Here is a 23,223-nt window from a genome sequence, read left to right as displayed (position 1 = left end):
ACCCAGGTTGGAGTGCAGTGGCGCCATCTCGGCTCACTGCAAGCTCCACTTCCCGGGTTCATGCTGTTCTCCTGCCTCAGCCTCCCAAGTAGCTGGGACTACAGGTGCCCGCCACCACACCCGGCTAATTTTTTGTATTTTTAGTATAGACAGGGTTTCACTGTGTTAGCCAGGATGGTCTCGATCTCCTGACCTCATGATCTGCCTGCCTTGGCCTCCCAAAGTGCTGGTATTACAGGCGTGAGCCACCAGCCGTGGCCCTTAATGAGCTTTTTTTTTTTTTTTTTTTTTTTTTTTTTTTTTTGAGGCGGAGTCTTCACTCTGTCGCCCAGGCTGGAGTGCAGTGGCACCATCTCGGCTCACTGCAAGCTCCGCCTCCCGGGTTCGCGCCATTCTCCTGCCTCAGCCTCCCGAGTAGCTGGGACTACAGGCGCCCGCCACCGTGCCCGGCTAATTTTTTTTGTATTTTAGTAGAGACGGGGTTTCACCGTGTTAGCCAGGATGGTCTCGATCTCCTGACCTCGTGATCCGCCCGCCTCGGCCTCCCAAAGTGCAGGGATTACAGGCGTGAGCCACCGCGCCCGGCCTAATGAGCTTTTAAAAAGGAATACAGCCTCACAAAACCTTTACAGTCAGAAAAGTCAAATGAAAAAGTATCCACAACCTCAAACCTTCTTTTGGGTCCTTTCTGCTGCATACTTAGCGCATAGTTGAGGTTAAGTTTTGCACTCTGCCTCTCCATTTAATATTATAAAAGTCTCCTTTTTTTTTTTGTTGAAATGGAGTTTCGTTCTTGTTGCCCAAGCTGGAGTGTAATGGTGCTATCTCCGCTCACCTCAACCTCTGCCTCCCAGGTTCAAGCGATTCTCCTGCCTCAGCCTCCTCAGTAGCTCGGATTACAGGCGTGTGCCACCACGCCCAGCTAATTCTGTATTTTTAGTACAGACGGGGTTTCTCCATGTTAGTCAGTCTGGTCTTGAAGTCCTGACCTCAAGTGATCCACCCGCCTCAGCCTTCCAAAGTGCTGGGATTACAGGCGTGAGCCACTGTGCCTGGCCAAAAGTCTCCATATTATTGAACAGTCTTCAGAAGCACAGTGCTGAATGACTACAGTAATAATATTCTGCCATGGATATATCATACTTTACTTAACCATTCTTGTTTTATTGGGCATTTTTGATGGAGGATGATAACATTTTCCTATTTAATCAATATTTAAAATTGATGTATTAAAAGTTGAGAACATGAAGGTTTCTTTTGTTTAGTTTAGTTTGTTGGGTATGTATTAAATATACTGTCCTGATTCGAGCTTTATTCACATTTGCTTTCTAGGTTATTCAAGGACACGGAAAAGCCAACACCATGGTAGCATTAATGAAATTGTACCAAGAGGAAGATGAAGCGTACCAGGAATTAGTTACTGTGGCAACCATCTTCTTCCAGTACTTATTGCAGCCATTTAGGGCTATGCGAGAAGTTGCAACTTTATGTAAGCTTGATATTTTGGTATGTTTTTTTAAAAATTTTTATTTTATCAGATTCACATTTGTCATATATTATTTCTTTATTTATACTTAATGTTCAGTCTCTTTTTGTTTGGATTTGCCCTTATGTTTATTTATTTACTTATTTATTGATAGAGATGAGGTTTTGCCATGTTTCTCAGGTTGGTTTCGAACTCCTGAGCTCAAGCAGTCTGCCCACCTCGGCCTCCCAAAGCATAGCATTACAGGCGTAAGCCACTATGCCTAGTTCACCCTTATGTTTAAATGTTGAATTTATATTTAACATTGATAGAAAATGAAGACATTTACGTTGGTCATCTTAATAGCTTAAGATTCCTACAGATTTGAAAGAGTTAAATGTTTTTTCTGGCAATTAATTTTTTTATTTTTTTGAGACAGGGTCTCCCTTTGTCAGCCAGGCTGGAGTGCAGTGGCATGATATTGGCTCACTGCAACCTCCTGTAGGTTAAAGCAGCTCTTCTGCCTCAGCATCCTGAGTAGTTGGGATTACAGATGTGCACCACCATGCCCAGCTAACTTCTTTTGTATTTTTAGTAGAGATGGGGTTTCACCATGTTGGCCAGGCTGGTCTTGAACTCCTGATCTCAAGTGAGCCACCCGTCTCAGCCTCCCAAAGTGCTGGGATTACAAGCATGAGCCACTGAGGCCGGCCTGATGAATTGTTTTTGATGTGATGTTTATTTGCTTCAGCTTGTTTTCCTCTAAGGACTCATGCAGATTTCTTAAAATAGGATGAAAATTTAAATAGCAGGACCCTAGATTGTAATTCAGTAACTTAAATTTTAGTAAATGCTGTTATCACTCTTGCTTCATTGAGCCATCAGACAACCTTGTGACGCCATTCAGAAAAGGCATTCTTATTCCAGTGTTACAAATGAATCTAGAGTCCAGAGGAGTTAAATAGCTTGCCTTGGGTCTCAACAATGAGAATCAGAAGACACCTACGAAGTCTCTTGATTTCTGCCCCCTGCACTGGGCCATCTTTCCACATATAATCTCATGACCCCTGCCAGATGATTGTACTATAAAAATAGTATCACATTTAGATGAAACTCATGCCACTCTAACCTGTGGATAAAGTTGTTCTGTTCATTATTTGAAAGTCTATTATTTGGAGAGTCTACTTCTTGCATATATTTTTCCTTTTTTCTTTTTTGAGATGGAGTTTTGCTCTTATTGCCCAGGCTGGAGTGCAATGGTGCAATATTGGCTTACCTCAACCTCTGCCTCCTGGATTCAAGTGATTCTCTTGCCTCAGCCTCCCAAGTAGCTGGGATTACAGGCGTGTGCCACCATGCCTGGCTAATTTTATATTTTTTTAGTAGAGACGGGGTTTCTTCATGTTGGTCAGGCTGGTCTCGAACTCCCGACCTCAGGTGATCTGCCTACCTCGGGCTCCCAAAGTGCCGGGATTACAGGCGTGAGCCACCGTACCCTGTCTATATTTTTCCTTTCTTTAAGTAACAGCTGTTTTAAGATATCATTCACAGATTAAAGATGTATAATTCGGTGATTTTTAGTATATTCAAAGTTGTGCAATGATCATTACTATGTAATTTCAGGACATTTTCACCTCCAAAAGAAACCCCGTACCCATTAGTCACTCCGAACCCTGGGCAACCACCAATCTACTTTCTGTTTCTGTGGATTTCCCTACTCTGGACATAGCAACAGCATTATTCAATATGTGGTCCTTTCACTTATCTCAGTGTTTTCAAGGCTAATCCATGTTGTAGCAAGTATCAGGATTTCATTTCTTTTTATTGCTAAGTAATATTCATTGTGTGACTATATCGCATTTTATTCATCAGTTGATGGACATTTGGGTTGTTTCCACTTTTTGGCTACTATGAATAATTCTGCTGTGAATGTTTGTGTGTAAGTTTCTGTGTAGACATATGTTTTCATAGCTCTTGTGTACATACTGAGGAGTAAGATTGCTGGGTCCTATCATTACTCAATGTTTAACCTTTTGAAAGACTGCCAGATGGTTTTCCAAAGTGGTTGCATCGTTTTATATTCCCAAAAGCAGTAAATGAGGGTTCCAATTTGTCCACATCATCACCAACACTTGTTATTGTGTGTCTCTTTGGTTACAGCCATCCTAGTGGGTGTGAAGTGGTATCTTGTTATGGCTTTGATTTGTAATTCCTTGTCGGCTAACTTGTACATATTTCTTATGCTTTGTAGAAGAGAAATTGCAAGTTGGATGACATAGCAGCACATGTCTTACTTCAGGCTGTTATAACAAAGTACCACAGATTAGTGGCTTATAAACAACAAAACTTTTTTTCTCACAGTTCTGGAGGCTGGATAGTCTAAGATCAAGGTGCTGGCAGATCCAATGTCTTGTGAAGGCCAGTTTTTTAATTTGTAGAGGACTGTCTTGCTGTGTCTTCATATGGTGAAGAGCAGAGAGAGAGAGATCCTATGTCTCCTCTTCTTTTTATAAGGGCATTAATCCCATTCTTGAGGGCTCCACCTCATGACCTAATTACCTCCCAAAGGCCCCATCTTCAAATACCATCACACTAGAGATTTAGACTTCAACATATGCATTTTGGGGGGACCCAAACATTCAGACCAATACTAGTATGTTATAAGCATGAATATACAGATATTTTCTTTTAGGTGATTATATTACATATCCCTAAAAGAAATGATAACAGCTAACACTTAAGTGCTCTGTTCCAGGCCCTACATTGTGTGCTTGATAACACAGATCACTTATTTAAACAATTGTGTATTATTATTACTAGAGAGAAGCATAATTTGACAACATTCCTCTCTAGAAAAAGTTACTCTAGGCATGTGAAGTGAAAGTAGGCTTTTTTTTCCCTTTATGCCCCAGAGTGTCCTTTTGTCTTCAGGTGGTGCTCAACTTAGAACCTTATTCATACGCAGTAAGGGACTGCTGAATGAATGAAAATTTAATTGACTGAGTAGTAGTATAGTTAATCCATGTGACCAATTTCCTTTCAATTTCCTAATGGCTCTACATAACTATTAGCTGTTACTAAGACAGTTTTCCCTTCGTCTGTAGAAGTCCTTGGATGAGGATGACCTAGGTCCTAGAAGGGTGGTTGCCCTGGAGAAAGAAGCTGAAGAATGGACCAGACGGGCTGAAGAAGCTGTTGTCTCTATTCAAGATATCACAGTGAATTATTTTAAGGAGACAGTAAAAGCATTAGCAGGTGATAATTTAAAAAATGCTATACAAAGATACATGTAATTGATTGTCATTTTATTCACATACCATTTGAGTCCCTCTTACTCACTAGGCACTATGTTTTCTCGGTGCCGAGAATTCAGTGTCAAGCATTGAGAGACATTGTACAGTCTGGTGAAGGGAGAGAAATCTTAATTATTCATTGAAGCACATGGAAAATGGCAGTGACAATAAATGGCACAAAGAAGAGAGACATGCGGCTCTGAGGGTCTGTGAGAGAGAAATTGGGCTTGATCAGGGTGGTGGTCACTGAAGGCCTCTGAGTAGTGGCGCTTGTCCCAGTATCTGAAGGGTAAATGGAAGTTGAGAGAAAAAAAAAAGTGAGGAGTATTCCAGGCAAAAGGAATAGCACTGGCAAATGTCCCCTGGCGTGAGGGAAGTTGGCAAGTAGGAGCTTAAAGAAAACCTGCGGGGCTAGATCACAAAGAGTGTAGGACAATGTGGTATGAGGGAAAATGCTGGCAAGACAGGTGGGGTCAGACCATGCAGGGGCTTGTGGGCTGAGTGAAGGACTTTTTTTTAGTCTTAAATAATTGTTGATAAAAACACCAAATAGGAAACAACTTAATGTCTATCAGTTTGTTAAGTTTTGGTACATTCATAAAACAGAAAACTGTGTAGCTGTTAAGCATGATTCTTGATTTTTTTTATGAGTGGCAAGAGTTTCTGATATATTGTGCAGAATCAACAAGATATAAAGCAGAATGATGATCCTAGTTTTTTGGTCAAACTATCCATATGAGCCTGTCTGTCTAGCTAGACATAGAAACAATATGGAAGCAAGTGTGCCAAAATATAAGAAGCAGTTGCCTCAACTAGGTGAGATCATGACTTACTGTCTTTTTAAAAATGGAATGCCTAAAATTTTATATCAATGGCCATGTATTATTTTTATAATAATAAAAAAGTTAATAAAACAGAATTTCTTTTAAAAAGGATGTTCTGCTGATAGAATGGAGGCAATAAAGAAAGGATTAGTTCGTGATAAATGTTTCCCTTTTTAATGAGGTGTAATTATATTTTATTTTTATAATCCAACAGTAATGCGGAAAGAAATGGAACAGGATGCGAAGAGATTTGGCCAGGCTGCCTGGGCCACAGCAGTTCCCAGGTTGGAAAAACTTAGGCTAATGCTAGCTCGAGAGACTCTGCAACTCATGAGAGCGAAAGAGTTGTGTTTAAATCACAAAAGAGCTGAAATTCAGGGAAAGGTAAGACAAAGATAAATGTAACTTTGTTTTAAAAATACACTTTTATTTTTTAAAAATTTTGTATAAATAAAGGATACAAGTGCAGTTTTGTTCCATGGATATATTGTGTGTGGTGAAGTTTGGGCTTTTAGTATAATCATCACCTGTATAATGTAATTGTACCCATTAAATATTTCTCGTCCCCCCTCCCACCCTCTTACTGTTCTGAGTCTCCAGTGTCTATTATTCCACACTGTCTGTGTATACACATTACTTAGCTCCCACTTATAAGTGAGACCATGTAGTAAAGGACACTTTTATTTTTAGATAGCACTTTTCTTTCCAGGCATCGTTAAAGAGCTTCTTTTCTTCACTTATTCCAACACCATCTTCTACGGAAGGTTAGACATAGTTTTCCTTTGGTTAAAATGTTTCAAAATACCATATTGTAGGATTCACTTTATAGTAACACCGAGCTCAGTATTGAAGTGGGTACTGTACTTGAAAATCAATCCAGCAATGTTTTCAGTACAACTTTAAAATAATCAAAGAGATACTTCACTGAGGGATCATAGTCACTTAAGTTTTTTCCTATGATCTTATGACTTTAAAGCAGAAAACACTGTAAACACCTGTCTTAGTTGGCTCAGACTGCTATAACAAGATTAACTATCACAGATTTGGTGGCTTAAACAACGGACATGTATTTCTCACAGTTCTGGAGGCAGGGAAGTCCAAGATCAAAGTGCCTGCAGATTCACTGTCCAGTGAAGATCATCTTCCTGTCTGGTAGACAGCTGCCTTCTTAACTGAGTGCTCATATAGCCTTTCTTCTGTGTGTATGTTTAGAGAGAGAGAAAGTGATCCCTGTCTTTCTCTTCTAATAAGGGCACTAATCCCATGACGGGGGTGCTATCCTTTTGACATAATCTGAATTTAATTACTTCCAAAGGACCCACCTCCAAATAACATCACACTAGGAGTTAGAGTGTCAACATACGAAATTTGGGGGGACACCAATATGCAATACATAATAATACCTCATTGCCATTTATGTTTCTCAAAACCTAAATGTTTTCCTCTGTTTCAAGGATGATATAAAGTATTTGCATCACTAGATGAAATGAGTTTCTTTCCTATTTGCTTTTTTATATTTAGTGCTGAACAAGGAATAGAAAATAGCTATAATGCTTCTAAAGTTTGTTTTTAATATACTAATTTATTTTAACTTATTTTTCTTTTTTCTATGAAAATAAGATGGAAGATCTTCCAGAACAAGAAAAAAATATAAATGTTGTAGATGAATTAGAAATACAATTTTATGAAATTCAGTTAGAACTATATGAAGTTAAATTTGAGATATTAAAAAATGAAGAAATACTGCTTACTACACAGTTGGACTCCCTTAAAAGACTTATAAAAGGTAAAATTTATATTTAAGTATATAGATTACAATGTTTAAATTATAAATTTAAGGAAATACCATATTATCAATTACTTTTTGTAAATTATAACATCTGCAAATTTCCTAAAGTTTTCCTTCAGTGGTTTATTATTCAAATAATATATTCATTGTTAACACATAGCAAAACAAAGAAAGAAAAATGATTATTACCCGAATCCCATCATCTAGACGTGCTTAGTGGTTGCCTGGGCACAGTGGCTCATGCCTATAATCCCAGCACTTTGGGAGGCTGAGGTGGGCGGATCACTTGAGGTTAGGAGTTCAGACCAGTCTGGCCAACATGGTGAAACCCCGTCTCTACTAAAAATACAAAAATACTAAACCCTGTCTCCACTAAAAATACAAAGTCTGGTGTGGTGGCACGTGCCTGTAATCCCAGCTACTTGGGAGGCTGAGGCAGGAGAATGGCTTGAACCTGGGAGGCGGAAGTTTCAGTGAGCCAAGATTGTGCCACTCTACTCCAGCCTGGACGACAGAGCAAGACTCCGTCTCAAAAAGGAAAAAAAAAAAAAGAGAGACACTTAGTGGTAACAATTTGCTCTATAACTTTGTAGATTTTAAAATATGCTGATATAGAAAAATATAAATTTTTAACCAAAACTAACCAAGTGCGTAACATCTTTTTAAAAAATTTTTAATTTTTATGGGTGCATAATAGATATATATATTTATGGGTTGCATGAGATATTTTGACACAGGCATACAATGCATAATAGTCTTTTTCATTTAATACATAATAACTGTCTTTCTATTTCAGTGAATAATAAAAGTATCAATATTTTAATGGCTGCATAGTATTCTATTTTATGGATATACCATGATTTCCAAATTTCAGCTGTTTAGAACAGTAGTGTAGTGAACTTTCCTTTACCCATGTCTTTGAGTATAGGACAGATTATTTCCTTGGAATAAATTTCTAAGGATGGAATTATTGAGTCAAGGGCAATGTATATTTTTCATTTTGATACATAACAATACCATAATCATCTGAGATACATTTTTCCTCACCTCTGTATTATTTTCTGATTTCCAAATTTCATACTACATAATGGCCCTCTAGATAGGTTGTACATTTAAAATGATGCTCCCAGGCTGGGTGTGCTCACGCCTGTAATCTCAGCACTTTGGGAGGCTGAGGGGGTAGATCACTTGAGGTCAGGAGTTCAAGACCAGCTTGGCCAACGTGGTGAAACCCTGTCTCTACTAAAAATACAAAAATTAGCTGGGCGTGATGGTGGACGCCTTTAATCCCAGCTACCTGGGAGGCTGAGACAGGAGAATTGCTTGAACCTGGGAGATGGAGATTGCAGTGAGCCGAGATGGCACCACTGCACTCCAGTCTGGGTGACAAAGTAAGACTCTGTCCCCCCCAAAAAAAAAAAGAGAAAAGAAGAAAGATGCTCCCATCAGCAGAATATGAGTGTGTATGTTTCCCAGACTCATGCCATTCTTTTGCATTTTTGTTTACTTGACAAAGGAAATGACAGTCTTCCAATTTTCGTTTATTATGAGTGAATATTGAACAAAATTTTGTATGTTTACGAGCCATTTGTATTTATTTTATGAAATGCCTATTCATAGTCTTTGTCTATTTTTCTTTGGAATATTTCCTTTCCACATTAGGAATAATATCCTCTATTTTCTGTCATATGTTGCAAATAATCTCTCCTTGTCATTTGCGTTTTCTTGCCTTTCAGAAATATTTAATTTTTATGAAGTCACATTTATCAATTTTTTTCCCCTGTGGCTTCTGCTTTTAGTATTTTGTCTGGCAGTATTCTCCTATCCCAAAATTATGTCAGTATATACTTATGTCTTCTTTTTGTATGTTTATGATGTTGCTTTTTAAAACATTTAATTCTTTAGTCCAGGTGGAATTTATTTTGATTGTGGTAGGAACTGAATCTTTCCCTCAAATTGTTAAGCAGTCCCAATCACTGATTTTAAAAACATTTTCCCTAAATGTTTAACATTTCTCAAGCTAAACATTAGATTGACTTTGGTCTGTTTCTGAGTTGTTCTCCTCCATTGGTTTGTGAGTGGCTCTGCTGCTGGCTCCATACTGTTCCCATGACTGTACCTTGGAAGCACATTTTAGGGTCTGGTAAGGCAAGTTAACCCCCCATTACTTCTCCACAAGTTTTCTGACTGTTTTCACTCCTTTATTCTTCCAGATGAAATTTAGAATCAAGTTCAAAACAAAAACTCGTTGGAATTTTGATTGTGATTTTGCTTAAAATTAGAGATTACTTTGGGGAGAATAGTGGTCTTTGCAATTTTGAATCTTCCTACCCAAGAACATGGTATGTCTCTCTCCATTTATTTAAATCTTTTTTCCTAAATTTCCTCCAAGTTTAATAAAGTTCTTCACATAGATCCTGAACTTTTAGTTTAATCCTGAGTATTCACAATTTTTTGCAGTAGTTTCAGGTTATAAGCGTTTTACATATTTAGGGAAAAAATTACATTAAAAAAAGAAGTTAACCTGGAAGGATGCATGCCAAATTGTTCATAATGTTTTTCCTCTAAGAATGACTCAGAAGGTTTGGGGAAGGAGCAAGAAAATTTCACTGTTTATTTTATGTACTTCTGGAGGGTTTGAATTTGTTACAGTAAGCGTGACTTTAAAAAAATCAGTATGTAATCAAGATTAAATATGACTAAGGCATCTTAATAATATATTACTGGTAGAATATAAGTTGCCTTTCTGGAGTGCAGTTTGGCAATGGGTATCAAGATCCTTTTATCTGCTAAGGAAGTGATAAAAAGTGTACACAAAGATTTATACAGAGATGTTCGTCACAGTGAAATGAATAATAATGGAACATTGGAACAGCCTAACAACATGGATTGCTTAAATTAGAGAATACTATGCTGCCATTAAAATTTATCTTTAAAAATTTTTTTTTAATTTTTGGAGATGGAGTCCTGCTCTGTTGCCCAGGCTGGAGTGCAGTGGCACGATCTCGGCTCACTGCAACCTCTGCCTCCCAGGTTCATGCTGTTCCCCTGCCTCAGCCTCCCAGGTAGCTAGGATTATAGGCACACACCACTGTGCCCAACTAATTTTTGTATTTTTAGTAGAGACAGGGTTTTGCCATGTGGGCCAGGCTGGTCTTGAACTCCTGACCTCAGGTGTTCCGCCTGCCTTGGCCTCCCAAAGTGCTAGGATTACAGGCGTGAGCCACTGTACCTGGCCTAAAAATTTATTTCCATCCCATGGAAAATGTTCTTTTAGAACTCCATTGATATGTGTAGCTTTATAAGTAGTATGTGTGTGTATGTGTGCATGTGTATATATGTATGTCTATATATACATGTATATATACATGCATACACTACTTACATGTATATACACACATGCTACTTACACACATGTATATAGTCATGTATATATACACGTATATTTTTTATATATGTTAATAGTGCTCAGTGGTGGGATTACAAGTGATCTTTATTTTCCTTACATTTAAAAAAATTCAGTGCATTTTTGAAAATAATAAAATGTGTTTTAAACAATCATTAATACATTTTTAGAGAAACAGAATGAAGTTGTCTATTACGATCCATGTGAAAGTCCAGAGGAACTTAAAGTCATTGACTGTGTGGTGGGGCTGCAGGATGATAAGAATTTGGAAGTGAAAGAACTCAGAAGGCAGTGCCAGCAGCTGGAGTCTAAACGGGGCAGGATCTGTGCCAAAAGAGCCTCTCTCCGGAGTAGAAAGGTAGATACGCTCAGAGCGGCTCTCTTTTATTTTCTCTTCCAGAAATTTATTCTTGTATGAAGGATAAAGAGGTACTGAAATAAGGTTTTTACCAACACAGTGATTACTTTTCTGTACTTATCCATGGCTTATGTACGTATGTACTTATCCATGACTATAGTTAAAATGCTTTTAAATGTTTTTCTTAAAAATATTTTTTTTCTCTTAGGATTTAAGCATTTAGCAAATCTCAGGGTTTTAATTTATTCATTCAACAACTATTTGTTGAATGCCCATTGCATACACAGATACTTTATTTTTTTTTTTTTGAGACAGAGTCTTGCTCTGTCACCCAGGCTGGAGTGCAGAGGCATGATGTTGGCTCATTGCAACTTCTGCCTCCTAGGTTCAAGCGATTCTCGTGCCTTAGCCTGCCAAGTAGCTGGGTTTACAGGCACGTGCCACCACGACCAGCTAATTTTTGTATATTTTGTAGAGACAGGGTTTTGCCATGTTGGCTAGGCTGGTCTTGAACTCCTGACCTCAAGTGATCCGCCCACCTTGGCCTCCCAAAGTGCTGGGATTACAGGTGTGAGCCATCGCCGCTGGACCACAGGTACTTTAAAAACCACAATAGGTAGAAACTCTATTACTAATAACCAACTATAACAATTCTAAATATATTTTACTGTAAATTATTGAGTACACAAAACAATTACAGATAATATTCAGTTCACCTCAGACCTTATATTTGGTGATTTTTTCTTAATTTTTAAAAATCCATGAATACATAAAAAGATAACACTAAGAAATTTAATTTTTTCCAGCAGAAAAGGAAGCTTCTATATATCATTTTTATACAGACTTTTATATGTATTTACTCATATTTACTATACTTTTCTCCTTTTTTTTTTTTTTTTTTTTTTTGAGACAGACGGAGTCTCGCTCTGTCTCCCAGTCTAAAGTGCAGTGGCGCGATCTCGGCTCGCTGCAACCTCCGCCTCCCGGGTTCAAGCGAGCCTCCTGCCTCAGCCTCCCACATAGCTGGGATTACAGGTGCCTGCCACCACATCCGGCTTTTTTTTTTTTTTTTTTGAGATGGAGTCTCGCTCTGTCGCCAGGCTGGAGTGCAGTGGCGTGATCTCGGCTCACTGCAACCTCCGTCTCCAGAGTTCAAGCGATTCTCCTGCCTCAGCCTTAGAATAGCTAGGATTACAGGTGCACGTCACCACACCTGGCTAATTTTTCTATTTTTAATAGAGATGGGGTTTCACCATGTTGGCCAGGCTGGTCTTGAACTCCTGACTTCAGGTGATCCACCTGCCTCGGCCTCCCAAAGTGCTGGGATTACAGGTATGAGCCACAGTGCCCGGCCACATTCGGCTAATTTTTTATTTTTAGTAGAGATGGGGTTTCACCATGTTGGTCAGACTGGTCTTGAATTCCTGACCTCAAGCAATCCACCTGCCTCAGCCTCCCAAAGTTCTGGTATTACAGGCGTGAGCCACTGTGCCCGGCCTACTATTCTAATTAGAATTAAGAAAACATGAAAATTGTGACTTTTGTAGCTTACAAAAATGTTAATTACTCTTCCATCTAAATACAAATAGTTAAAAAAAAACTTGGCTAGGTGCCGTGGTTCATGCCTGTAATCCCAGCACTTTGGGAGGCTGAGGTGGGAGAATCACTTAAGACCAGAAGTTTGAGACCAGGGACAATACAGTGAGACCTCATCTCTGTGGTGCGCACCTATAGTCCCAGCTACTCAAGAGGTTGAAGCAGGAAGATCGCTTGAGGCCAGGAGGTCGAGGCTTCAGTGAGCTATGATTGTACCACTGCACTTCAGCCGGGGTGATAGAACAAGACCCTGTCTCTAATAAAAAATAAAAATAAAAAACTTTGTTAGAAGAGTATATTCTTTGTATGCTCATGTTTAAGAATTGTACTTCTGGATTTAGGAACTGTTATTCAGAGGATTTGAAGATATACAGGCATTTGCCCTTTGCTCCACATTTCAGAAAACCCATGAACCCAGGAGTCTCCTTTGGCACTTCCATGGTGCTGTGGATGAAGAGATGCCTCTACCTCCTTGGCAGTGTTTTATGTATATATATATAAAATGCTCCTATGCCTTCTCTTATCCAGACTTGGAGCAGTAACCTTCACTCTAAAGATACAATCACTCCCCCACCCCATTTAGAGGAGCTCTTTCCACTGATTCTGGAAATGTTGGAATTGGAAAGCACTCGGTTAATAGAATGGTAGTTGAGGTGAGCTCTCAACTTGGGTTCAGATCACAGCTTGGCCACTTAGGTAGCCATGTGACCTTAGGCAAATTACTTAAATCTCTTTTGAGCTTACAGTTTTCTCATCTTTTAAAAGAGGATGATAGGCCGGCACGGCACCCATAATCCCAGCTACTTGGGAGGCTGAGGCAGGAGAATTGCTTGAACCTGGGAGGCAGAGGTTGCAGTGGGCTCAGATCGCACCATTGCACTCCAGCCTGGGCAGCAAGAGCGAAACTCAGTCTCAAAAAAAAAAAAAAAAGGACAATAGTGGTAATAATACAAATTTCATGCGAGGATAAAGTAGTATAAGGCATGAAAAGTACTTGGCATTGAGGCTAAAACCTACTCAGTAAGGGTTAGTATTATCTGTGAGTATTACTGTATTATTTTTTACATAGATTAAGGATCTTATGTACATATAGCCTATTATATATTGGTATAGTGAGTGGTTAAGCACAAGTGAAACACAGTTATAATTTTTTAGGTATTTGTAGGTTGCTCTGCTTTTGTAGGTACGCTTGGAAATGTAATTAGTATTTATAATGTTATGGGGAAATGTGTTTAAAACAATCACATTAAAACATTGTTGGGACACATCCCATTTAAGAGTGGGGGCTCCCTATATGTCCTCTCATGGGTTGGTGGATTATTTTTCATCTCTTAAAGCACTCTGCTGGGAACAAATTATTTCCACAAGCAGCCAGGCAACCCTCATCATAGACTGTGGAGGAGACAGTACCATTGGGCCACACCAGAACTGGGCAGTGCTTTTTTCTTTTAACCTTTTATGCTATACCAGGGTAACATTAAAAACCATGTAGGTGATTTGTATTATTCCACCAGGATCAGTGCAAAGAAAATCATCGGCTCAGATTGCAACAGGCTGAAGAAAGCATAAGATACTCTCGTCAGCATCACAGTATTCAGATGGTGAGTCTCCTCTGAAGGAAAATGTTCTGTGTTTGTGTAGCGTGACATGTAGGCCTAGACTTGTGGAAACTGGAATTGCGCTGCCCTGGACCTGCAGCTGTCAGCCATTTGCCTCCAGGCCTGCAGCCTGGGCGCAGCTTTGGGGTGGTAATGTTGGGGTACGAGACATTTTTTGTAATGTTGAGCAATTTAGAAATATACATTTGTTTAAATATAGAAAAGAGACAAGATAAAAGAAGAGGAGCAAAAGAAAAAAGAATGGATCAACCAAGAACGTCAAAAAACACTCCAACGATTGAGAGCATTTAAAGATGTAAGTTCTATAAAAAGTCACCTCATCTACACTTCTGGGGAAATAAATGAAGACCACCCTAAAAAAGAGGAAAGTATAAAATATTAAGAACAGGTCATGCAGAACGTGAACATTTAAAAAATACTATTATTTCTGGTATATCATTAAAAAACAACAAAAATAGAATATCAGTGATTCAAAACCCAAGATATAAAATAATTACTGTTTTTGACATCACAACACGCTTGGGTTCCTGCTCTGCACTCCTGACTGAGTAGTCCTAACTGGCACTGGTGGTTTAGATTGGCAGGGAAAACTGAAAACTGTTCAACTCCCTTGATTTAGCTGACATTTCCCCTCATTTGTAATAAACAGTTCTTTAAAATATTATCCAGGCAGCATTGTGATATAAGTGTAGTGAAAGTGCCCTGTTAAAAGTAAAATGGGTTTTTTTTTTTGATATCTACAACTTTCCTTTTTCTTTTTTTTTTTTTTAAAGTATATACTTTTGAGGATAATGCTATTTTTTATGCCCTCTGTTACAGGCCTACATTTGTATTTCCTCCACAAAATGATCCTGAGTCTGTAATTTTTTTCCTATTTCTTGACTTTATTATTAGAGATAAATTCCTTTAATTAAAAAAAGCTGCTATGAAGATTCAAAAAATAATTTTTAGCTTTTATTATTTTTAATTGACACATAATAACTGTACATATTTATGAAGTATAGTGTGATATTTTGATACAGGTATATAATGTGTAATGATCAAATCAGGGTAATTAGCATATCCATCACCTCAAACATTTATCTAAAGGTAAATAGGTTTTTTAAAACAATATAAGTAGGGAGTCAGGCACGGTGGCTCACGCCTGTAATCCTAGCACTTTGGGAGGCTGAGGCGGGCAGATTGCTTGAGGCTATGAGTTTGAGACCAGGCTGGGCAACGTGGTGAAACCCCATCTCTACTGAAAATACAAAAATTAGCTGGGCATGGTGGTGCATGCCTGTAGTCCCAGCTGCTTGGGAGGCTGACGCACAAGAATCACTTGAGCCTGGGAGGCGGAGGTTACAGTGAGCCGAACTTGCACCACTGTGCTCCAGCATGAACAACAGAGTGAGATTCTTCTGTCTCCAAAAAAAAAAAAAAAAAAAGTAAATAGGGGCTTAATATCATTGAATTTACTGACTATAAAACATAGACCTGCCTTCATTCCCCAGCCCCATCACAAAGACCCAAGTTTGTTGTAGCCCCAGAAAAGGAAACAACCCACTTTGTCCCAGAAAAGATTCTGGAATAGGTATCTGATGCCTTTCATATACCCGGCACCATGCTAGGCACTTCACATTCACTCTCACTTAGTTCTTGAAACAACCTTGTGAGATAGTTTCATCACCACTTTACAAATGAGTTACCAAGGTTCAGAATAGTTGGTTACACAACTTAGTTCAAGGTTAAACAGCAGGAATTGAAGCCAGGTCTTACTCCAGGGCCACACAGGGCTTCTCAGCTTGGGCAACACATCCAGATCCTCTGGAGAGCTTCTTCTAAGTACTAAGGCCCAGCCCCACCCACAGAAATTCTGATGTGACTGCCCTGGATCGGGGCCTGGGTGTGAACTGCAGTGGAAAGCATGAATTGAAGGAGCTGCATGAATACTAGATAAATGCAGAGCCAGTGAGCTGGAGAGGAACTGGCTGGTCACCATCACCAAGACAGTTTCGATGAACAGAATGGAGTCAGTGTAGAGGAAGGGATCCAAGGGCAGCCAGCCCGTCTCCTCAGCCCTCACTGAGATCAAGGAATTGTTTGGCAATACAGAATATTACTTTTTCATGTGTGGGTGATATGAAAATGAAATGACAGAATCAGGCCTCCTAAGCTCCCAACGACCAACAGGAACAATTAGTTAAATGCTAACAAGTTCACCCAAAATTGCGATACATTACTGGTTTTCTAGTCCAAAAAAGCTCGTATGGAGGTATGCGCTTGCATGGGGTGACAGGAAAGTCTGTGTGGCTTAAATTTTGGGTAAAAGAATTTGAGAATTCAGTTTCCTTCAGCTTAATGAGCCACCTGTGTGACAAAAGCTTGTGGGCTTTTGGCATGTATGGACAGTGGCGTCCTGTGTAGAATAAGGGAGTTCTGTGTTTACCAAGAAGTGCCACCCTTAAAGGGGACATAGCCAATTTGAGCACATTTGGAAGGGAGGAAGTAGGAGAGGGAGAAAACTAGAAATAAAATCATGTGATACATGGTATCTGTTGAGATCAAGGAAGTTTTTTGAATATCTGAAGGGCTGTGTGAGGTAAAGGATTTAATTTATCGTGGGTGGACAGAATGCCTGTGCAGTATAAGGCAGAACTCGGCCAGGCGCCATGGCTCAAGTCTGTAATCCTAGCACTTTTGGAAGCTGAGGCAGGCGGATTGCTTGAACCCAGGAGTTTGAGACCAGCCTGGGCAACACAGTGAGACCCTGTCTCTACAAAAAAATAAAGGTAGAACTTAACAGTCCAGAGTCACAGTGACATGCTGCAGCCCGGATGCCACAGAAAGCATCTTTGGGTGGTTCAGGGAACCCCATCAGGCATGACCTGATCAGTTGGATGGAGATCAGTTGGGTGAGCACTGGCGTTTAGCCCTCTGGCCCAGTTTCTGGGATTCGAATTCTGCTGGCATGCTCTCTGACAGGACGGCAGCTGCATGGCTGTGTCTGCATCAGGGAGGTTTGGGGGCTTGTTGCCATGTTGCTATTTGTCCTGAAAGGAGCAGAATGTAAGGGAAATGGAAATACTCCTTGAGTTTATCATGGATTGCATGGTGTGTGTGTGTTTGCATTAATAGGGTCATATTGAATGCATCCTTTGCCAGTTTCTTTAACTTAGGTTTTTGAGATATATTCATGTTAATATGTATAGAGCTAGTTCATTTTAATGAGTTCATAGTATTACATTTTATGTTTCATTGGCTAATCAGTGCCTTCTTTAGGGACCTCCTCTCAAGATTAGCTCTTTGTAGGGCTAGGTTTTTCTTTATCAAATGAATACCTGAAAGACCAGAACTTTTTCAATTTACATTTTCTTAATTATGAAATTAACTCTAAGCCTAAAAGTAAGAGAAAAGAAATATCCACAGGCTTTGTTATAGCTGCCACTTGGATGTCCACTGTGCTGGCATTTTTCATAGAACTTTTCTCATTTTTAATCATAATACATATTTTATATCTGGTTTTCACTGAACACTGTATCATCTGATTTTTTCAGATGTTTCAGGCGTTGTACTATTTCACTTTTTATGGCTTTTTTTTTTTTTTTTTGAGACAGAGTCTTGCTCTTTTGCCAGCTACTTAATATTTTGAATAGATTTGTCACACTTTTTTCAACTAATATCCTATAATTTGTATTTTAGCATTTCTAATTTTCCATACTAAAAATTGATGACTATTTTCCTCTATATGTATGCTTTCGTATCTTCATTTTACTACAGAGAAGGTAATACTTGATCAAAGGATATAAATGCTTATCTTTTAATCCATGAAAAATGGCTTTGGTAGCAAGGATGGCTGTACAAACAAGAAGGAGCCACTTTGTGAATTAGACCATCCATGCATAGAAACGCATGTGTTTATAGATTTCTAGAAAGTTTCAGCATTTTGATGGTTTGAACTTGTGGCAGATTCCTCACCATGGTTTTTCATTTTCAGAAACACCTAGCTCAATCTGTCCGAAACACCTCTGGCTCAGAACCTGTGGCTCCAAACCTGCCAGGCGACCTTTCCCAGCAGACATGCTTGCCAGCTTCCCAGGCTGTGTCAGTAATTCACCCGTCCTCTAGGAAAACTAGAGGCGTTCCCCTATCGGAAGCTGGTAACATGAAAAGCCCCAAGTGTCAAGACTGTCATGGAAATATCCCTGTCCAGGTTTTTGTTCCAGTTGGTGATCAAACACATTCCAAATCCAGTGAGGAATTGTCACTGCCACCACCTCCTCCTCCTCCTCCACCACCACCCCCACCCCTACCCCCACCGCCTCCTCTCCCTGCTCTGTCCTCATCCTCTCAAGCTGCAACTCATCAGAACTTAGGCTTCCGGGCTCCAGTGAAAGATGACCAGCCACTTCCTCTAGTGTGTGAATCACCTGCTGAGAGACCACGTGACTCCTTGGAAAGTTTTCCATGTCCAGGTAATCCACTGGAATTCTGTCCCTGCTCCCCCATGAGTTGTTAAGCTGTTGAAGCATTCTAGCTTCAGAAGCCATCATCTTCAAATGGAAATAATTTTTATAATTCTCTGTAGCCTTAAAATATTCTAGTATTCGCTGCCTTGAGTATCATTATTCTTTCATTGCAAAGTTAGTATAGTATAGCCTAAATCTGGTTTCATAAATGTTAATTCAGTTTGAAGAAACCATCTCTATACATTTAATGATCACATGACTTGGGATTTCTGAGGTGGTTAAAGTATCAACCTATTTGAAGTTTCTTAAGACTTCAGTATGTATTTGATTTCTGCCATTGGAATACTTTTCAGTACGGTTTTAAACTATGCTTACTGTTGCATCTCTGAGTCCTTTACAGAATCCAGTTTTTGTATTTTAAGCAGAATACTGGTTGGAAATTACTGTAGAAGCATATTAGCCAGAATGTAGAAGGTTGTTCTTGCAGACTGACTGGCACACTGGGAACCCTTACTGTTGGAAGTCTTTCTAAAGTGTAATGGATCAGAAAGAAAAAGTGGGCCACTTGTCTTGGCAAGTGCAGTACACTGAATGCTCTTGACAATTTCTTTAATAGGGCTATAGTTCTCAGAATTCGAATTATGGCTTTAGACATTAAGTTTTGAGGAGAATGGCCTGAATCTGCCTAGACTTGGAGCCTATTGCTTTGGTGTGTGTGTGTGTGTACACTTTAGAATAGCCTAACAAAATTTATGTAAATTTGTTTTTAAAAGTATGCTTAAGCACCTCCACCTAAACTGTGCAAGGTTACTGTATTAGGTGTTATGAATGATATAACAGTTCCAGACTGATTCTGGTTAATTGAGCAATCTGGCTATTCTGAGTTCAGAGCTTCACTGTACCTAGAACCAGGTACAAATGAAAATGTCCAAATACTAGGTGGAGACCCAATGGCCTGTTTCCATGGGGTTTGCAACAACTGTCCTGTGAATGAAAAGTAAAGAGTTTGCATGGCTGTGTCTAGATCAGACTTTGGAAGTGGGCAGATCTTTGTGGGGTGCCACATTCCCATCCCAGATTTAATGCACATGGTTTTGGGAAGTTCTGTTCAACTCACAAACACTGCTAAATCACAGGAAAGAAAAAGAAAGTGTGAATTTGCACCAGAGAATGCCCTTGATTGTGAAACCTGTCTCATTACCCCCAGAAGGAAATTGTAATAAGGAGGTATAGGTTTAAATCCAAAGCAAAATAGCCTTTTGTTAGCCACAGCATGGCCTTTCAATCCTGAACTAGAATTGATTATTAATCTTGAAGCCTTACCTGGAAGATCTCTAAATTAGTGGCCACAGTCAGGCCTGTCTCCAGTGGGCGATAAAAGATTTTACCCTCTCAGGGGTCTCCAGGTGCCAGAGTGAAAAATAGCTTCTCCTCACTAACGCCTTGAAGCTCTGATCTAATTTGTGTTTTGACAGCATTTCACATACTCAAAAATAAAGTATGTAAGCCACCTCAGGGTAATGTAGGTGGAATTAAACACATTATATATAGAAAAATGTGCCAGTGCCACCCCTCCGGTGGCGGTTCATTGAGTTGCCGGTTGAAGTTTTATTTTAAGCCTTTTCATGTGTAGAAACCTACTCACTTCATTGTCATAGAATGAGTCATCACTGACTAATAGCCAAGACTGAAGTTAAATTGAGCAGGATAAAATTTTTTAAAAAAGATTTTTAGCTGGACAGGGTAATGAAGGAGATACAGCTTCAGAGGTATCCTTCAGAGGTCACGTACAGTGGGTGAGACTATTCCACCCCAGGCTTCCGTAACTCTCTTCAGGATGGGAGGGACAGATCACATTTGTCTTGAAAAACAGTAATTCTAACAAAAGTTGTGCATGCCTGTTCCTGTCAGTGGCTATGGATTTGAAGAAGTTAGCAGAAAGAAAGTGGTTAAGCTAAAACATGAGCTATTCAGCTATCCTGGATTCAACCAGGAGGCTTATTGTTAGCAGGTAATCAAGGCATTTGCTTAATGAAGTGATTGTGTGTTTAAGTCATGGTGTTAACTGATGTGAGATTTAACAATTTCATAGCAATAATGTTCTGGGAAGGGAATGTGTTTTCTTGATGGTACTAGCTCTGCTTACTCAATTTCAGGATCTATGGATGAAGTGTTGGCCTCCCTAAGGCATGGCAGAGCTCCTCTCCGGAAGGTGGAAGTGCCAACGATGCGCCCTCCCCACGCCTCAGTCAATGAGCACATTCTGGCTGCCATAAGGCAAGGGGTCAAACTGAAGAAAGTTCACCCTGATCTTGGCCAAAACCTCAGCAGCAAACCAACTAGCAACAGACGCACTAGTGACCTTGAGAGGAGCATCAAGGCCGCACTCCAGAGAATCAAGAGGGTGTCTGCTGGCTCTGAGGAGGACAGCGATGAGCAGGACCCTGGCCAGTGGGATGGTTAGGCTCAAGTTTGACAAAGGTACCTGCCACAGTAGGCTTGAATAAAGTGGGTGAGGCTAAGACCTATTGAAAGCACACTAACAGGGTGCTGGTAGACGGGCCACATAACAGCCCAGAAGATCAGCAGGGTCTTGTGTGGGATGCTGCAGCTTTTTTTTCTTTTTCTTTTTGTTTTTTTGAGACAGTCTTGCTCTGTCGCCCAGGCTGGGGTGCAGTGGCGCGATCTCGGCTCACTGCCAGCTCCGCCTCCCAGGCTGGGGTGCAGTGGTGCGATTTCGGCTCACTGCAAGCTCCACCTCCCGAGTTCAAGCAATTCTCTGCCTCAGCCTCCTGAGTAGCTGGGATTACAGGCACGTGCCATCATGCCTGGCTAATTTTTGTATATTTAGTAGAGACAGGGTTTCACCACGTTGGCCAGGCTGGTCTTGAACTCCTGACATCGTGATCCACCTGCCTTGGCCTCCCAAAGTGTTGGGATTACAGACATGAGCCACCGTGCCTGGCCAATGCTGCAACTTTTGTGTGATGCAGTGACTCTTAAAACTGGGGAGGGAAGTAGAAATGAGAGTTGCACACACCAGCCCATAGGTGGGATGTCAAGACCCAATCGGAAGTGTCGGTGGCCTAAGAGAAGAGCACTTACTTCTCACCATGGGTGATCTAGAATTGTTCCCTGATTCTGAAAGAAGTTTACACTACTCTGGTAAGCAGCACTATTAGACTACTGACTGTGGCCTCCTGTGTATATGGAATAGTGATTTCTCAGATTTATAGGTTTGAATGTGAATGTTATTTTATCAATAATCAGAATAAATTGCTTATATTCAGCAGTTATTTTAAATATTTAAATGAAATTTATTTTAGGCACCAAGCACTACATAAACTCATAATAAAGAACTATTTACAATGCATTAGCATCACTCATGGGGTAATGAAAACATACCTTAGCTGCTGTAAAAGCAAAGCCTTCCGTGCCTGGGTGGGCTTAAAGTTTTTAATAAGGTTTTAGCAAAATATTTGTTTAAGTGAATACTAAGGATGGAGGAATAGTGTTATTTTCCTCAGGAACTGAAAATATTTCAGTCTCATGCTGAAATATTTTCTCCCCCTTAAATTTTTAAAATTGGTAAAGGGGAAGGGACTGATGCAAAACAGTCCATTCATTTCTCAGACTGTGCAAGCATCCTTACTAACCTTGTCACCCTCACTCTGGTGATGTTAATCCTGGGTTTCCACAGAACAAAAGGAGTCTACCTCGTTTCCAAAGAAAGTCCTGATATAGAACAGAAATCTTCCTACTTCCAGTGTCTTTTTGTTTTTTTTTAAATTTTTTTGAGACAGTCTTGCTCTGTCACCAGGCTGTAGTACGGTGGCATGATCTCGGCTCACTGTAACCTCTGCCTCCTGGGTTCAAGTGATTCTCCTGCCTCAGCTTCCTGAGTAGCTGGGACTACAAGTGTGTGCCACCACGCCCAGCTAATTTTTGTATTTTTAGTAGAGACAGGGTTTCACTATGTTGGCAGGATGGTCTTAATCTCTTGACCTCGTGATCCGTCCACCTTGGCCTCCCAAATGCTGGGATTACAGGGGTGAGCCACTGCACCCAGCCTTCCAGTGTCTTCTTAACTAACTCTGGCACACAGCAGCGTGAGGGGCCTCAGTTGGCACAGCTGGGAGGGGCATGAGTCCCTTTCAGCAGCTGCAGCCTGGGCCTCCCTCTGTGGCATGGCCACTGCCAGGTTTCCTGGCCACTGCCAGGTTGCCCACGGGTCTGTCATGTGTGCTACCTTTTCAGAATGCAAATCCAACTCCTGTGTATGAATGAATGTGCCTCACTGTGCTGGTCTAGGCCTGATGGTCCAAGCCCCGAGTCTGCACTGGCCCCTGTACCCGCTGCTCCCACCCGGGTTCCCAGGGGTGTTCCAGTGGGGGACGCAACCTGTGGGCGATGCAACCTGTGGGC

General features: G+C 40.2%; 1 protein-coding gene across 8 annotated transcripts in view; it reads left to right on the top strand.

Moving 5' to 3' along the window:
* The window catches only part of WHAMM (WASP homolog associated with actin, golgi membranes and microtubules), a 51,390-nt gene extending 29,289 nt beyond the window's left edge, over window positions 1–22,101 (top strand). For 3 of the 8 annotated variants that reach the window (XM_073996556.1, XM_005560316.5, XM_073996555.1), the window contains 9 exons: window positions 1,333–1,506; window positions 4,570–4,720; window positions 5,797–5,966; window positions 7,203–7,368; window positions 10,948–11,135; window positions 14,246–14,332; window positions 14,550–14,645; window positions 18,327–18,804; window positions 20,955–22,101. In XM_073996556.1, the coding sequence (XP_073852657.1) occupies window positions 1,363–1,506; window positions 4,570–4,720; window positions 5,797–5,966; window positions 7,203–7,368; window positions 10,948–11,135; window positions 14,246–14,332; window positions 14,550–14,645; window positions 18,327–18,804; window positions 20,955–21,262 (1,788 nt within the window). In that variant the 5' untranslated portion in view covers window positions 1,333–1,362 and the 3' untranslated portion in view covers window positions 21,263–22,101. Of the gene's footprint in view, window positions 1–1,332; window positions 1,507–4,569; window positions 4,721–5,796; window positions 5,967–7,202; window positions 7,369–9,584; window positions 9,714–10,947; window positions 11,136–11,610; window positions 11,731–14,223; window positions 14,333–14,549; window positions 14,646–18,326; window positions 18,805–20,954 lie in introns of those variants that run through there. The other 5 variants (XM_073996557.1, XM_073996558.1, XR_012415277.1 and 2 more) reach the window with 4 other exon arrangements.
* The last annotated feature ends 1,122 nt before the right edge of the window (window positions 22,102–23,223 follow it).

This window comes from Macaca fascicularis, chromosome 7 (assembly GCF_037993035.2).
Source record: "Macaca fascicularis isolate 582-1 chromosome 7, T2T-MFA8v1.1".
Lineage (NCBI taxonomy): Eukaryota > Metazoa > Chordata > Mammalia > Primates > Cercopithecidae > Macaca > Macaca fascicularis.
This window is presented reverse-complemented; position numbering and strand designations above follow the sequence as displayed.